A 17,324-nucleotide genomic window follows, 5' to 3' on the forward strand; every position below is an offset into this window, starting at 1 on the left:
CCATTTATAACTTCTCCGAGCTCTGTGAAAACGTCTAGGCAAATAATGAGCATACATTTTTAGGAAAACATTTAGGAATTTGGACGTATTATATGTATGACTGAGCCAAATGTCTAAAGTAAGCATGTTTTGAAATCAGTTATATTTTATTGATGGAAAGTAATGCATACTCCAGACAGAATGATGTCTCTTGGCTCTGCTGTCCACGTACACCACGGCCTCTCTCATCAAAACATCATCCAGCTCCCTCCAGTCTGGCCGACAAGCGCCCACCGCTGTCACAAAATAGAGCACCACGATAGATAAATACACAATGTAGTAACTATGATGTGGACTTGTTCAAGTTGGTCGCTCACGTAACTGGATCTAAACAGCATTTTTTTTTTTTTTTTTTTCATGACTATATTCTAAATATAACATGGCCTCTTGTACCTAATTGGTTAAATACCTCACAAAATATCTTTGTTGGAAATCTGTGGACCAGCTGACCTGCTGTATGTGCACCTGGTTTGACCCACTCTCCAGAGAGTACGGCTGACTTGCACCTGTGGCAGTCACTATTACATCAGCTCCTATCACTGCCTCTTTCACTTAAGAACAAACTGTTACAGAGCCTTGGAGATCATTAACAAACCGTTGAGCCATTTCTTTCCTTCTGCTCCACATACAGACCTGAAGTGCATACAACACTGGATCACACACACACACACAAACAGTTTTTGAATGACATGGACATATTTCAGATTTTTAACCTGGTTGCCTTTGAACTTGAAGAGCTTTGTAAAGACATCATAGTGGCTTCTAAACATTTGCAAAATTGTTGAACTGATTCTTATCTTACTGGCAGTATGACTGAATGCCTCATGTTTGTTGACTTTCATTTTAAGATGGCTTCTGAAAGTTATCTAGAATAAATCACTGAAAAAGGTTCAAATTGTTTAATCCAACCAAAAAAATAGTTTGTGCATGTAACACATCATGCAAATGTTGCATCATTTTTGAAAGTACTACATAAAAGAACCAAAAGATATCCTGCATTGTTGATTTTATACTCCAAATTTTTCATGCACAATATTCCCAACTCATTCTTATGATCTGCTTTGGTTTGTGTACATCTGACAGTATTTATCGTAGTTTTATATTTATATGGAGGGGAAAAGATATGCAACATTTTTCACTTTGCATAAGGTAACAGAAATTTTCCATTTCAAAAACACCAATGTATTAATGTTAGATGTGTAGTATGTACATCCATCAAGCACAAACAACCCACACAAATCATTTGATTTGAACCGAACTTTATTTCGGCTGTCAACTGCTGAGGAACACACTCAACATTGTTTCTAACATACAAAAAGAAAAAAAAATCCTTAAGGATTGCACAAAAAGAAATCATTTATAAAACCTGAAAACAAATGTGTAAGAAGTATGAGCTCAAACTAGGAGTCTTTCAATAGCCATCTGCACAGACTGAATCTGAGGTTTCAGCTGCGATCCCTCCTTGATGGTGACTGAGGTGGCAATGACAGGTCTCGACACTCCACAAGCACGTCCGAGAGCCTGTTTAGAGCGCACGAACACATACGGCACGTTCTTATCCTCACACAGCAGCGGCAGGTGCAGGATGATCTCCAAAGGTTCAGCATCAGCCGCCATCACAATGAACTCAGAAATCCCACGGTTAAGAGTTTTGGTGGCTGTGGAAGACAATGAGAATCAGAGCTGGCAGAAGTAACATTCACAATGAGTCAGGTGAACTTACACTAAAGTCACTCATTTCGCCGATTCAAGTTTTATGTCTTTGTTGCCCATTCTCATTAACCACACATCTTGAAAGAGCAGGTTTTAAAGGGGTAACCTACTGCTGGGTGTTTAATAAAATGCTACTTTACCTTCATTGGCCCCTTTTCTCAACTGTTTGTAGTTCGAGGCCTGCTGCACCAGGTCCAGAATGGTTTTGGAGAGCGTGGCGTCTGCCAGAGGATAGGCTTTCGGGTTCACTTCAGCTTCAGTCTGTGTTAAGATGACAAACAGAGCAAAGCGTTATCAGCAAGACTCTCAACTCCATAAAGTTAACCAAACGACACTGATTATCTGCTCAACCTGATGTCTGACAACACGGTATTCTCATCTACAACTGAACTGATTTTAAACACATCAAAAACATTAAAATAAGGTTCAATGTAGGAATACTTTTATCATTCCGGCAGGCAAAATTCAAACAGCTTAGTTACACACTGAATGTCGTGAAGGAACCCCACACGTGATACTCACCATTGTGTTTTAATCTGCGACTAACGTAACTTATAAACACACAGGTCCTCTCGGCTTGAGCTTCACGGAGGACAGTACTATTTAACTAAACAGAAGCACGTCTAAAGATTAGCAAATAAACGAAAGAAATAACTCTAATGACCAGCGAAGCTGAATGATCTTCAACACTCTAACGTTAGTGACTCGCCACACGTGTTTACGATCGGCACACTGCGCATGCTCACATTTAACACACTTCCGGTAGTCTTTTTTTAATTAATTTTTTAACACAATTACATTTGATCTTAAAGACATTCCTTATATAATGTTAAATATTATGAAGAATATTTTAAAAATGTATAGAATAAACGACCCCCCCCCCCCATTTCGAATTCATCACTGGTTTCGAGAGAAAAAAAAAACGTGAACCCATGAACTGTAAAATGGTTTTAACTGATCTCGAGTCAGTTATAACGTAGATTAATATTTAATTAATTTTAATAAACATGATATAATGAAAAGTGAGATCTAGAGTTAAGATCTTTATGTGAAGAACCAATACTGTCTAAAGACATAAAACAAGCTGCAAATAATAAAATAACAAAAATGATACTGACACTTCATTATATCAAATGGTAACGATATGATGTTGGGGAGTAACTATGTAACGGCGTTACGTTATTTAATTACAAAATAGATGTAACTAATCCATTACAGTTACTGAGAAAAAAAATGCGTAATTAAATTACAGTTACTTATGAAAATGTTAATGATTACAAATGGGGTTACATCTGAATATTTTATTTCAGTGTTTTATTTCAATAAGACCTGAATTTAAAATGTACCTGTCAGGTAGAGAGCTGGAAAGAGAAGAGGTTTTTAAGTACTTGGGTGTATGGTTTGACAAGAAGTTGACATGGGCCTTCCATATCCAGAAGATGGTGGATAACTTGTAAGAAAATTCTAAATGTGATGAGGTGCTTGTGTGGGGTTGAGTGGGGTGCATCTGGGTCAGCATTGAGAACAAAAGTCATTATTATACAAACTTGATTTAATGCAAAACCAAGCCCTGAGAATTTGTAGTGGAGCTGTTAAAACCTCTCCAGTGGCAGCCATCCAAGTGGAGGTGGGGGAGATGCCCTTGTATTTGAGAAGAGATCAGCTTGCCTTAGTGTATTGGGCTAGTCTTATGGGTCATAATGATGATCACATAACACTGCAAGTCCTAAGAAATTGTCAAGAGCGATTGAATGAGGGAGTAAAAAGCTTTGGATGGATTATCAAACAAAAAGTTGAGAGTATGGGGTTAAGTGATCTTAATATCTGCACTACAGTACCATACTCTACAGTTCCCCCTCGGACGTTTGAGGAATTAAAAGTGGATCTAGGTTTGCTTATGGAAAAGCAGGAAAGTGAAGCGGACAAAGGGAGAGTTGGTGGATATATAGCAGAACACTACAGACAGGACATGATCATATTTACAGATGCTTCTATAAGAACTGATAAAAGGGTGGGAGTGGTGCATGTGGTGCCTGAGTTGTAGTTAAGAGGCTAAATGATGATTCGGCTGTATACGGCAGAGTTTGTAGCTATATGGTTTGCCCTGTTATGGGTAGAAAGCAATGGGGGTAATAGACAAACAGTCATAGCATCTGACTCTAGTTCGGCTCTTCTAAGTATCCAGAATTCCCACCAGTGTTGCCAACTAATTTCCAGAGGAAGTTGCTAAAGGAAGATCGATTTGTTGCTAAAAGTTGCTAAATGACGTTGTGATGTCGTTGTGTGATGACATCATTGCATAACCATTACACAAAACAGCGTTTTTATGTAGAATACACAACAGTATAACTCAAATCTCAGCGAAAAATATTTTTTAAATGTTATTTGTTAAAAAAAATATTATAAACTAAATATTTTAATTTGTAAAAGTAACATAAATAGCACATCTTTATGATCAGATTTTTTACAACATTGAATTATTGAACAGTTAAACATTTTATGCATTTTCTTATAATTATTAAAATGCACATTCTGAACAATTATAGTTTTAAGCAGTGTACTGGTAGTTAGTTAGTGTGCTACACAAAAGTCTATAAAAATAGGACACAATGTACTGTTTATATGAATTTAAATATTATTTAAATTCCACATTGCACTTTGTGTTTTCAGGTTACAGTTTACATCTTAATGGATAACATCCTGGCAGAAAATGACTAGTACCTTTTCAGTTTTTCCACATATTTTGTTCTTACAGTGTACCTAACTGAACAACAATTATATATACAAGCTAATAACATGCTGTATCATAAATGTGCATTTATTATTGAGCATTTGGAACTAGCAAGTAATGCACATTTGATGTTTGTACTGTTAAGCATCTTTCTCTAGCTCTCTCCAGGTTGATGTGCTGCTTGGCTGGCTAGCTGTTCAATGGTTTCCTCTTTTTGTGTAATTTACATGAAAATATGTGTCTTTTTTATAATTTGAGTCACTTTACAAAAGTTGCTAAAAGTTGGCAAAAACTTTCTAAAAATAGCTAAATTTGTTGCTAGGTGCTTTTTGAAAAAAAAGTTGCTAGGGTAGTCTGAAAAGTTGCTAAATCTAGCAACAAAATTGCTAAGTTGGCAACACTGATTCCCACTCAGGGTCCAGGAAAGACATTCTTCTTGAGGTTTTACAGTTAGCGAGTGGATTGCAAAAGGCAGGATTAAAATTTGCATTCTTATGGGTTCCAGCCCACATAGGGGTGGAGGGGAATGAGCTGGCTGATATATATGCCAAGAAAGCAGCAGGTAAAGACAATATTGACGTTGACATAAAATACAGCAAAGCAGAGTTTAAGAGCATTATTAAATCAAGAATTTATGAAAAATGGCAGTTCTTGTGGGATAATGAATCATTTGGGAGACATCTTTTTAGTATACAGCCTAAACTAAGTAAGATTGCAGACTCAGGCAGAGCTAGACATGAGGAAGTGGTGTTGTCCAGGCTGAGGATTGGACACACCAGACTTAATAGTACCTTATTTCTAATGAAAAGGCATGTTGATGGTAACTGTGAGCATTGTCTCAGGCATAGCCCAGAAACTGTAGAGCATGTTGATTCATTGTAAGAAATATCATCAAGATAGGCAGAGGATTATTGCTCAAGTAGAGGCCAATGAAATTATCTTTGAATATAAGATATAAGATTTTTTGATTTCTTTTTTAAATAATACAGGGCTTTTAAAAAGAATGTGATTTTATAGAGAAAATGCAACCATTGTTCTACACTCCAGTCCAGCGGTGGCGGTAATGCAACAAATAGTTGTCAATCGCCATTTAAAAATAGAAGAAGAAGAAGCGGAGCGCGAGGGATTTTGGGTAGGACATCCTTAGGTCAGCCATATTGCGGTGTTCTCTGTGTGAAGGAGAGAGAGAAGATGAGGGGGATCCGGGGAATAAACCAGTTATCGGTGAGAAGTTTGTGTTGTTTCGTGCGGGTTCTCAAGATCGCACAGACGCTGGCCTTGTTCTCAGACAACCAAGCTAGAAAAGAGAGAAAGTTGACAGTTCAGCTCTGTGTATGTCATCTCATCTCATCACCTTCGTCGTTTAATCATGTTTTAAATCTGCGGCCCCCATCCTAAAATTTACAAGGGATCTACAAGCTTCATGTATAAAGGCAGTGAAATATTACTGGCCATAAATATTGAGTTTTTGATACCTGTTATAGTACTGTCATTTGAATGTTTTTTAAATGGAATATTTGTTTATTTACGGTGTTATACTGTATGTTATACTGTCCATACTTAAAGTAGCCTATATATATATTTTGAAGACTTGACATTGTTTGCTCATTAGTTAGCCATCATGATGCACTTCTAGAGCAGGAAGAGAGACAGAATGAGAATTTTGTGTATTCAGCACCATAAACGCAATATGGGATCGAGAGAAATGTTTACTGAATATTTATCCTTATATTAGGGGTCATGCAGTGCATTAAATGATCTTACAGCTTTTTTGATGACCAACAGCTAACTTACACTTCCTGTGAAAAGTGTATACACTTGTCTGGATGTGTTTTTTTATGATATTAAAAACATTTAATTTAAAGGATTATGCTAAAATGACTGAAATAGTCATATTTTAGACGTATATTCAATATAAATCCAAATTGTATTTGTCACACTCACAAGCATTCTCTGTACAGTGTGTAGTGAAATGCTTTTTATGATTCTCCTTGCATAGAATAAAATTAACATGGGCGTAAAAAAAAAAAACACAGGAAAGAATGTGGAAATAGGTTTATTATTTAAACAACTGTAAAGAGCATAAACGAGAATATAAACACAGGAAATACAAGAACAAATAAAATAGAACACGCATATAGAATTTTGATGCAATGTAGGAAATATAAAATAGACATGCAAATATAAAATCATTATTTTATAAAAAAAAAAATTATTTTATGTTTGATAAAAAAAAGAAAAAAGTTGCAGTTCCTATTTTTCACCCTTGAACAGTGTCCATGTTGGAATTGTGTTATCCATTTCTTTTTTTTAAGTTGTTTATTAGATGAAAACGTGAGTTTATACAGCTTTGAATGTTTTATTACATGGTTTTGGTGTCCAAATGGCTTCAACCTTAATGAACATGAAAAGAGGGCCTGTAGCACTCTTATTTACTCTTCAGACACAGGAGTACAGTTTAGTAGCTCTTCCTCTCTTTATTCTGCTCTTTTCGGACACACTTATTCTTCAGAGGCGTGATGTCTTTTGTGATTTTCAGAGGAGGCTGTATGCAGCCCAGGCTGCCCGTAAGGTGGATGCTGCGGCAGCCGTGGAGCCAGTAAAGCTTCTGCCGCAGGAAGTGCAGGTCAGTAGATGATGATTTGTCTCTCTGTCCACAGAGACGCTTCTATGTGGCCACTCAAAGGGACCAGCACTTGACTGTGCCTCTGCCAGGCATCAAGGTCTCGGCAGGTGGCCCTCACATGTACCAGGATGTTCATGTACGTGTGGGTGCTGGGGAGGGTTTCTGCTCTCATATTAGGGACTGTTCATGAATTCGAATTTCAGTTTATTTTTCCACAACCCACAGGATGGTACTGCAAGGACAGGAAGAGGGTTTCATTAGTCTGATGATGCAAGTTTTGTGATTTAAGTTTTGTAAATTATCGCTTTGTTTATTTTAACCAGTTCTGTTTATTTATAACATAATACATACAATATATCTTTTATTAACTAATTTCTTTACTTTTCTTAACAAATATAAACTGTTAAATACTGTCAAGGTAATTTTTTTTTGTCATGAATCACCACAATATGTTTATTAAAGTGTCTGAAAAAACAACACATTGTTTTCAGGTTACTTTACAAAAAGAAGTATTGACAACAACGTAGTTTTTTCTTTCATGGTGAGGATGAAGTTACGTTTTTAATTAACTAATTATTTATTTAATAAATATTATAAATCATATGTGAATTAAATTTCTTTAAACAAACATTATTTGTTCATTATAAATATCTTTCTAGGAACAGCCCAGCTGTTGTGTGTATAATCAAATGTTTATAGGTTTAAACCTAAATGCATTATTAAAATGGAAATTGTATGAATGCTTATTTAGGTATTTGCTTGATATTTAGACAAATACATATTAATTGTGTGTTTATAGAGAAACTTTGAATTAAAAGCCTGCATTCAATGTATTAATATTATAATATTATGTGCCTATTTTACATAACTGGTTGCATTTTTATTAACTCACAAATGCCACCAAAATATAACAAACCTTAAACTGACTTTTTTGATTGATTAAATTAACTTTGAAAATAGCAAAACCCGTATCCCAGTTGGGACATCCACAACAAAATGAGATACTCCAGCTGTTAAAAGAATACATTTCTAGAGAAAAATAAAACAGATAATAATAAGTTAAGAAAAAGGAAAAGTTAAGTTAAAACTGGTGCTGTCCATTGATTAATCGCGATTAATTGCATCCAAAATAAAAGTTTTTGTTTACATAATATATGTGTGCATACTGTGTTTATTTATTATGTATATATAAATACAAACACATGCATATATTTATTTTGAAAATATTTACATGTATTTACATGCACATATGTATATTTATATAATTTATATTATTTACAAATATATTTAATATATACATTTTTTTTTCTTAAATATGTACATGCATGTGTGTGTATTATATATATATATATATATATATATATATATATATATATATATATATATATATATATATATATATATAATACACACACATATATATACATAATAAATATACACAGTATACACACATTATGTAAACACAAACTTATTTTGAATGCAATTAATCGCAATTAATCGTTTGACAGCACTAGTTAAAACTAATTAAATATGATGACAGCTCAGTGACAATCCAACATCTTTTTAGAATGGTCAAACAAGTCTGCTTGTATGTCTTTACATACTGTGTGTATATATATATATATAATTTCTTTATATATATATATGTATATGTACTTGAAAAATATAGTTTTTTTGGGCATTGCATCGATATAATATATCATTAGTCACTTGATCAATACATGATTTGTTACGCCCCTGCAGCTATAGCTTAACCTGAAAACAATCACATTATTGACCAGTTGATGCAAATTGGATACAATTTTTTTTTTTTGTCTCTTCCAGGTTACAAAATTACCTAGTGGGTTAGTGATTGCGTCCTTGGAAAACTATTCTCCTGCTTCTCGGATTGGTGTGCTCGTCAGGGCCGGAAGCCGATATGAGACGATGGACAACCTTGGTGTCACACACTTGCTCCGTCTGGCTGCCAGTCTGGTACACATCCATGTTTGACCGCTGTATTGCTAGTGAGCAGTGATTGTGTTAGAATTCACTTTTCCATATTGCTGATTCCAGACAACCAAGGGAGCGTCTGCCTTCAGGATCTGCCGCGGCGTTGAGGCTGTAGGCGGAAGCTTAAGGTCAGTTTATCCTTGTCACAGAACAGCTTCTTCTAAACATCTATTATTTATAATATCTATGTGTTATGTGACATAATACAGTGGTCCTCGACTGCTTTTGCTTCAGTACCCAAGTTTACCTTTTGTTTCTTGTCTTTTTGCTGCTAAAAACCACAACAGATCTGTTACCCACTTTTAGTTTGTAACCAACCAATTGAGAACCACTGGCATAATATATATGGTGCATTATTATGCAAAAATCATGTCTGTTATGTTATGTGAGTAATTGTTTATAATATATTTTTCCATGCAGTGTGTCAAGCTCCAGGGAAACCATGGCATACACTGTAGACTGCCTGAGAGATCATATGTGAGTAGAACACAATTAGTTTGTCTGTATGATTTTTTCTTCTGCTGGAAACAATATGTTGTTGGTCTGTCTTCTCGCAGTGACACTGTTATGGAGTATCTGATCAATGTGACCACTGCACCAGAGTTTCGGCCATGGGAAGTGTCAGACCTCACTGCCAGGGTGAAACTGGATAAGGAACTTGCCAAGCAGAGTCTGCAGATTGGTATGCAGTGTTTAACCCTCTGATGGTCGTTTTAGACTGAGAGATTTTGAATTTTCAAATTGTGACATTTTTCACCTCATTAGAATGGTACAAAATTCGAATTTTGTGTCACTTGGTGTATGAACATAAAAAAATGGCGGAAATGATTAGAAAATACAAAAATACAGAGCTATTTTTGGTCTGAATGCAAAACCTGAAAATAATAAATATTTAAATATGACACTATTAATTGACGATGCTAACTATTTTTTTAATATTTATATTATTTTATATAGAAATAAATGGTGTATAATTTAGAGGTGAATATTGTCTAGTAACATGAAAATCCCCTCAAAACACAAAATATTTCTTTCAGAATAATGATGTCAAACTTATTGTCTTCACAAGTGTGGCCCCAGAGGGTTCATTTTGATGGAGAACTGTTTGTTAATACAGGAATTTTGTCATGGATTTATAATGGACTAAATTTGGTTAGCACTCATAATGTCTCTGCTTCTTGTTTCCGGTCTTCATTTATTTGTCTGTGCCTCAGGTGTCATTGAGAATTTGCATGCTGCAGCTTATAAGAATGCTCTGTCCAATTCCTTGTACTGTCCAGACTACATGCTCGGCCAAATCACCGCAGATCAGGTAAGGCAACGCTGTGAAGGGAAAACAAATGGATATGGCTCATTAATGTTTTTTGTATTGTTGTACAAACTCATTTGAGTCTTTTAGTAGCATTTGGGTCTTGTCCAAATTATGCATCATTTAACATAGTGACTATATATATTGTAATATAGTTATTTCTGCTGGAAATTTAATGGATAAATTGTTTGGATTTTCATTTATAAGTTTATATTTTAAGAAATTTAAAAGGCACTTCATCTGATTTTATCATTTTATTTGTAAGTTCATGGACATAAACCAAACAAAAATTAATCATAACAAATGAGTAAAAGTCTAATTTCTGTAACGCCTGGACACTTATCTTTTAGGTGTTACGTTCTTGTTAAAGAGCTGTAGAATAGTATTGCACCAAGTTACTACATTGCTTGACAACAGTAAACAACATGTATATAACAGTCTTGCACCTGCATAAATTTATCTACCACAGCGCAAATGGCATTGCAAATAATTGTGTATTATACATTGAAAATAAACATTACATTTTGATGTTCTCTGTGTTATGTCCTTTTTCACAGATGCACACCTTTGTTCAGAACAACTTCACAAGTGCAAGAATGGCCCTTGTTGGTCTTGGTATGTTGAAATTGTTGCTTTATTAAAGGAGAAGATTTAATATGGCCCAAAAAAGGCTATTAAATCAGTCATTTGTACTGTATGTTATTGTGTAGGTGTGGATCATGCTGTGCTTAAGCAGGTTGGGGAGCAATTCCTGAACATCCGCAGTGGAACAGGCACTGTTGGTTCCAAAGCCGTGTACCGTGGAGGTAGAGTGGATCAATAATTATTATTAATAGTATTAACAGTATTACGAATACAACATACAACACAATACGTTTACCTTACATATTCAATAAATGTCTCACTTTCAGGTCGCTACTGTCAGTAATTCAAAGGGATACTCCACCCCAAAATGAAAATTTTGTCATTAATCACTTACCCCCATGTCGTTCCAAACCTGTAAAAGCTTCGTTCATCTTCAAAACCCAATTTTAGGTATTTTGGATGAAAACCGGGAGGCTTGTGACTGTCCAATAGACTGCCAAGTAAGTTACACTGTCAAGATCCAGAAAAGTATGAAAGACATCACCGTATGCTGCGTATGCTCTTCTGTATCAGCTGCGCCACAAGGATGTGCCGTTTCTACGTGTATTTAGCTTTGATTTGAAAGAAAACAGCGCATCCTTGTGCCGCGGATGATACAGAAGAGCATACGCAGCATACGGTGATATGGAGAGACACAGAGGAGACTGTTGAGAAAGGAATTGTTGAATAAAGTCATTATTTTTGTTTTCTTCGTTTACAAAAAATATTCTCGTCGCTTCATAACGTTATGGTTGAATTAATAATGGCAGATGGACTATTCTGACGATGTCTTTCATACTTTCCTGGACCTTGACACTGTTATTTACTTGGCAGTCTATGGGACAGTCTCAGGCCTCCCGGTTTTCATCCAAAATATCTTAAATTAAGCTTTTAAGGGTTTGGAACGACATGGGGGTAAGTGATTAATGACAAAATTTTCATTTTGGGGTGGAGTATCCCTTTAAGGAGCTTGAATTGTCTCACTGCCTGCCGCCTACATAGACTGCTAACTTCTAAAGCAGTATCCAAACTAAAATAGACCTTTATAAGTGACTAATTTTAATCATGTTAAATGGGCAGCAACACCTAACAGACACTCATGGATGCATTACATTTACCCATTTGGCTGATGGTTTTATCTAAAGCAGCTTGCAGCACATTTAAGGTGTGTTTAATAAGTTTGTTCATTCCCTGGGAATCAAACCTAAGATGCAAAAAAAAAAGATGCATTACTCTGATAAACAAAATAAACTTTTCCGTTTGTTATCCATTTCCTTTTGGTTTCAGGTCATATGTGTGCTCTTAAAAGTTGACCAAATTTTCCAATTAATAAGACTTTTTCTTCTGGGAAAAAAAACAATAATATTGATGAATTGTCATGTACACAACAACAAATATATATTGTATAATAAAATGCTCCTCTAGAATGAAAATATCTCTCCTGCTAATGTAACTTTGTTTCATGGGGTTTGAAATTTGTTGTCTAGGTAAGCAGCTGATTATGTTTTGGAATAAGACTTATCCATCACTAGATATTATTGTCATTGGATGATTGTTGGATAATCTGGCATGAGACAAAGATGTGCAATGGATAAGCAATAGATGAACCATTTTTTTTTTAAAAGAAATGTATATACTAAGTGCTTTTATAGTGTCAGAAGTAGCATGCTCCTAGAAAAGTGCTCTGCCTCTGAAACGCTTTGTGATCTCTGGCTGGGTTCTCCAGGTGAGCAGAGGCATCATTCTGGAGGAGGACTGGTTCATGCGGTCGTGGCGAGCGAAAGTGCAAGTGCAACATCAGCTGAGGCCACAGCATTCAGCATACTGCAGCATGTGCTTGGAGCAGGGCCTCGAGTCAAGAGAGGCTCCAACACTACAAGCACACTGAGTCAGGCCATCTCAAAGGTCACCGCTCAACCCTTCGATGTGAGTTTCACCTTTTGTGACCTTTAGCTTAAAAAAGATTTTATATGAAGGACTCTTTGTAACTGTCTGTCTTGCTTTATTGCAGGCGTCTGCCTTCAGTGCCAACTACACTGATTCTGGTCTGTTTGGAGTTTACACCATCTGCCAGGCTAATGCTGCCAAAGATGTATGTGTGATTTTTATTATGCTCTGGTGTTAATATGATTTTATTCTGTGCATGGTGCTAGCAAGGCCAAAAACGTTGGTTTGGTTCCCAGGAAACATCTCCTTTTGTCATAAATAAGTCTTAATCAAAACTAAACCATAATTAAAGTGATAGTTCACCCAAAAATGAAATTTCTGTCGTTAATTACTTACCCTTATGTCGTTCTAAACCCATAAGACCGCCATTCATCTGTGGAACACAAATTAAGATATTTTTGATGAATTATGGGAGCTCTCTGACCCTCCCATAGACAGCAATGTAATTACCACGATCAAGGTCCAGAAACGTATCAAGGAGATCGGTAAAATAATCCATGTGACATCAGGGGTTCAACCGTAATTTTATGAAGCTATGAGAATACTTTTTTTTATGCAAGAAAACAAAAATAGCAACTTTATTCAACAATTCATCTCCATTTTGGAGAGTATTCACTGAACGAGTATGCTATTCTGTGTCAGCTGCGTTGTTTACGCTTTGATTTGAACGAAAACAACGTATGTGTGTAACAGAATTTTCATTTTTGGGTGAATTATCCCTTTAAGCAATAGTTCAGTAAACAATAAATTCATATTATATAAATTTTGGACACAGTAATACCATTTATTGTTTTGCTTAATCAGTAATAGTTCGTATTAAGTAAAAACAGAATTAACTGTTGAGTGTCTGAGCATTCATGAATACATCAGTGTTTTCAGAGACGTTATTACATGATTTCATAAAAAATTAATGTGAAACTTCAGTAAAATAGCCAGTGATTTTGATATGCTACAGCATTTTGTTGTTAAATCTAGTCCAGCAATGAATATAACTTGTGGTGTGACCCATGAGAGTTAAAGGGGTCATATGATGCGATTTAAATTTTTCTTTTCTCTTTGGAGTGTTACAAGCTCTTGGTGCATGAAGAAGATCTATAAAGTTGCAAAGACTAAAGTCTCAAATCCAAATATTCTTTATCAAAGTTAAGACTCTGCCACACCCCCTAAAACGGCTCGTTCTAACACGCCCCCACATCTCTATGTCAGATATTTGCATAATGCCGCCCAAATGTTCACGCAAAGAAAGAAGGCGTGGTTTCAGTAACTGCAGTTAGTGTTGAAGCAGTCATGTCAGGGAGATGCGGTGTGTATCTAGGCGAAAGCAAAAGCACTTTATTTGGCCTTTCGAAAGAAGATGCATTTAGGAAGCTTCAAAATTACTTACTTAACAGAACAGCAATGCATTTTATGGATGACCGTTTCGTGAACCTAGGAGAGGACGTAATTCTGACTTTGCTACGACAATCTGGCCCTTCTGAATCAGCTACTGTAACTATGTTTTGATATTAGTTTAAGTATTTGCAATTGACTGTTCAAATGCGGAGTTTTGCGCATCATATGTGTGTGTGTGTGTCCACGCGCATGTGTGTGTGATAGAGAAAGACAGGGTCACACAGTGGAGTCAGCTGTCTTAACCGTCCGTGGCTTGTGTACTGCAAACACATACAAGCTTCATCACTGTGTCTGTCACGCGCCTTTTGGACTTGAACTGATGGTAAAACTAAGGACATTATTAGCTGTCATTACATTTATTTTGAAAGATGAAGCTCGCGATTATGGAAAGGGGTGTTACATTTCCGACGAGTTCTAGTGGTGTTCGGTCAATCACAATGCACTGGGTCAGTTGGCCAATCAGAGCAGACTGCGCTTGTCAGAAGGCGGGACTTCGTAGAAAATGACGCGTTTGAGAGAGGCAGGGCATAGAGGACCTACAATAATGTACAATATTTGAAAAATTATGTGTTTTTGTACATTAAAGCATGTTAGCATATTCTGTTACTCCAAATACACAAAATAATGATCTTTAAAAAAGCATCATATGACCCCTTTAAAGATTATGTATGTGTTTGTAAAGTTGCTGTATGTAGGATTGACACCGAGTGGTTGAACGAGGTATTGCAGTCCAGATTCAAAATATTGGAGAGGGTTTTTTTCACGCGGCCCCTCCTCAGACTTGACGCACACATAGGTTGCCAGATTGACGACACCAACAGGAACGAGCGCACTTGACAATTAATGAAATTAAATGCGCTGTGTTTTCCACCAACTGGCAACCTAGGTTGCCGGAATACAGTTGGGTGAATTGGCAGTGGGCGGGTTTCACAAACCAAAACAGAGACCGACATTCCGTCCCAGAACGCACATTTTCAAAGGAGAATAACTGACTGTAGTGTTATTTTTAGATAAATAAGTATGTTAACTTAGCATGTATCTTAAATATCTACAAACTTATTTTGGCATTTTTATGCTTTAGTAGAGTCAAAAACTTACAGTACCTTTAAAGTGTTCATTTTTGTATTGAGGTAATCAAAGCAGCAGTTGGTCAAGTGAATGACATTGCACAAGGAAACCTTGCAGCAGCTGACCTCAGCAGAGCTAAGTGAGTTCATTTGCTTGAGACCTAGATTTTTCAATGCATGTTTTAATGTAATTATTAATGAATTCTGTTTTTGTCTGAGCAGGAATCAGTTGACGGCTGAGTACCTGATGTCCATTGAGAATTCTGAGGGCTTAATGGAAGCTATTGGTTCACAAGTGCTTGCAGAGGGTACCTACCATTCCCCTGAAGCTGTGACCCAGAAAATCAATGCTGTGTCTTCAGCTGATGTTGTCAACGTAAGCAACCATTGTTTCTTAGGGTTGTGGTAACCCAGTGTAAATGCTTTGGGATAGCAATACAAGAATATGAACCTGTGAACTGAAGAATATTCAGAGAAACAGTGTACTGTGTAAATAATTCCTATATTAACATTAGTGTTATTTATAGCTGACTGTACAATTAGGCTATTTTACTATAAGGCTTTATCTTTTGGAGTGCAATTTTGTATAACAGAATTTCTCATTTGTTTTTCAGGTTGCAAAAAAATTCATGTCTGGCAAAAAGACTATGGCCTCCAGTGGACACTTGGTCAACACACCTTTTGTTGATGAAATCTGATGGGCACACATCAGTACTCACACATTCTGTCTTTCAAGAGTGTCTAACTCTTCTTTTCATTATAATGAAATGAGGACATTTTCATGATATCTTTATTGTTCCTGTCCAAAATAAATAAAGAAAAAAATAAACATAATAAGGTTGTCATCAAAAGTTTGTCTTGATATTTGTACGATTATGTAAAGTGGATTAATCTCAAGAGAAGAACTCAACACTTGAACACCATTTGAAATGTATAGATGTAAATTAATAAAGTATCTTACCAACACCAACAAACATTTTTGAAACAAGTTGTGATTTGTGATCCTCTTACAACTTAAACTTTGAGATCTTTATAACATCAATGGATCAAGCTGCATTGAAATTAATTTAAGATATTACCTTTCTGAAATCTGAATATAAACTAAAGGTAACTGAGTAGTGGTGTATTGCTGCTTTGATTTTACGATAAACGGTAAAATATTTAACTGGCAAGAAGTTGCTTTTTGCAAGAACAATAGTATATACTTATAAAATACTGTATAAGATTGTAAAATTATAGAAAAAAATTATTATACAATAATCATGAATGGCTGGGAAAAAATTATGAAAAAAACAAAAACTAGTGATTCAATGGTCAAAAGGAGGAGTAACAACTTCAGATTTGGTTGGTTTAAGTTTGTGTAATAATATTTACTCAATATACAATGAACAAATTTTAACTGGTTTAAATTAAGCAAATGTCAGGTAAAAACATACAAATGCTCTTGTCCAATGTGTATGTGTATATATATATATATATAAACATTCTTTAACAGCCTTATTGCGTTCACTTCAGTGTTTTATAATTTATAAAAATGAAAAATAAGTATCTCCTAATATCATTGGTCAATTAAATGTTACCTCTACCTAGTTGCAAAAAGTATATTTCCAGACTAGTATAGGCCTAGTTATTATTTTCGCTTTATTACTTTTTGTGTCTGTCCAAATTAAGCATCTGTGCTAAAAAAAAATTTTTTTTTGGGGGGGGGGGGTATTTTATTCATTGACGTTTCCATTGAGAGCATTTTTTTTATTTTATTTTTAATTTTTTATTATAATGCATCAAACAATGAACAGACAAAAAATAGCATAATAAAGACATACTGAGGAAACATTATGTGTCAGAGGCGTTACAAAACAAATCATCATAAGATTTCAAAAATCT

At 35.5% G+C, this 17,324-nt stretch overlaps 2 protein-coding genes across 2 annotated transcripts; one reads left to right on the forward strand and one right to left on the reverse strand.

Annotated features, from left to right (window-relative positions):
* Positions 1–1,281: 1,281 nt before the first annotated feature.
* On the reverse strand, positions 1,282–2,487 carry LOC122146960 (NHP2-like protein 1). Its single transcript, XM_042767281.1, has 3 exons — positions 2,275–2,487; positions 1,893–2,013; positions 1,282–1,697 (listed from the first exon to the last, which is right to left on the reverse strand). Exons 1-3 carry the CDS (start codon positions 2,275–2,277, stop codon positions 1,435–1,437), a joined length of 387 nt encoding a protein of 128 aa, XP_042623215.1. The 5' UTR covers positions 2,278–2,487; the 3' UTR covers positions 1,282–1,434.
* A 3,084-nt stretch (positions 2,488–5,571) lies between these two features.
* Positions 5,572–16,414, forward strand: LOC122146961 (cytochrome b-c1 complex subunit 2, mitochondrial-like). The gene is made up of 14 exons (XM_042767282.1): positions 5,572–5,707; positions 7,023–7,109; positions 8,934–9,083; positions 9,165–9,229; positions 9,522–9,578; positions 9,659–9,783; positions 10,316–10,413; positions 10,968–11,025; positions 11,121–11,216; positions 12,761–12,960; positions 13,046–13,126; positions 15,504–15,580; positions 15,663–15,816; positions 16,055–16,414. The coding sequence occupies exons 1-14, from the start codon at positions 5,675–5,677 to the stop codon at positions 16,136–16,138; spliced, it is 1,365 nt and encodes a 454-aa protein (XP_042623216.1). The 5' UTR covers positions 5,572–5,674; the 3' UTR covers positions 16,139–16,414.
* The last annotated feature ends 910 nt before the right edge of the window (positions 16,415–17,324 follow it).

Source organism: Cyprinus carpio, chromosome A12 (assembly GCF_018340385.1).
Source record: "Cyprinus carpio isolate SPL01 chromosome A12, ASM1834038v1, whole genome shotgun sequence".
NCBI lineage: Eukaryota > Metazoa > Chordata > Actinopteri > Cypriniformes > Cyprinidae > Cyprinus > Cyprinus carpio.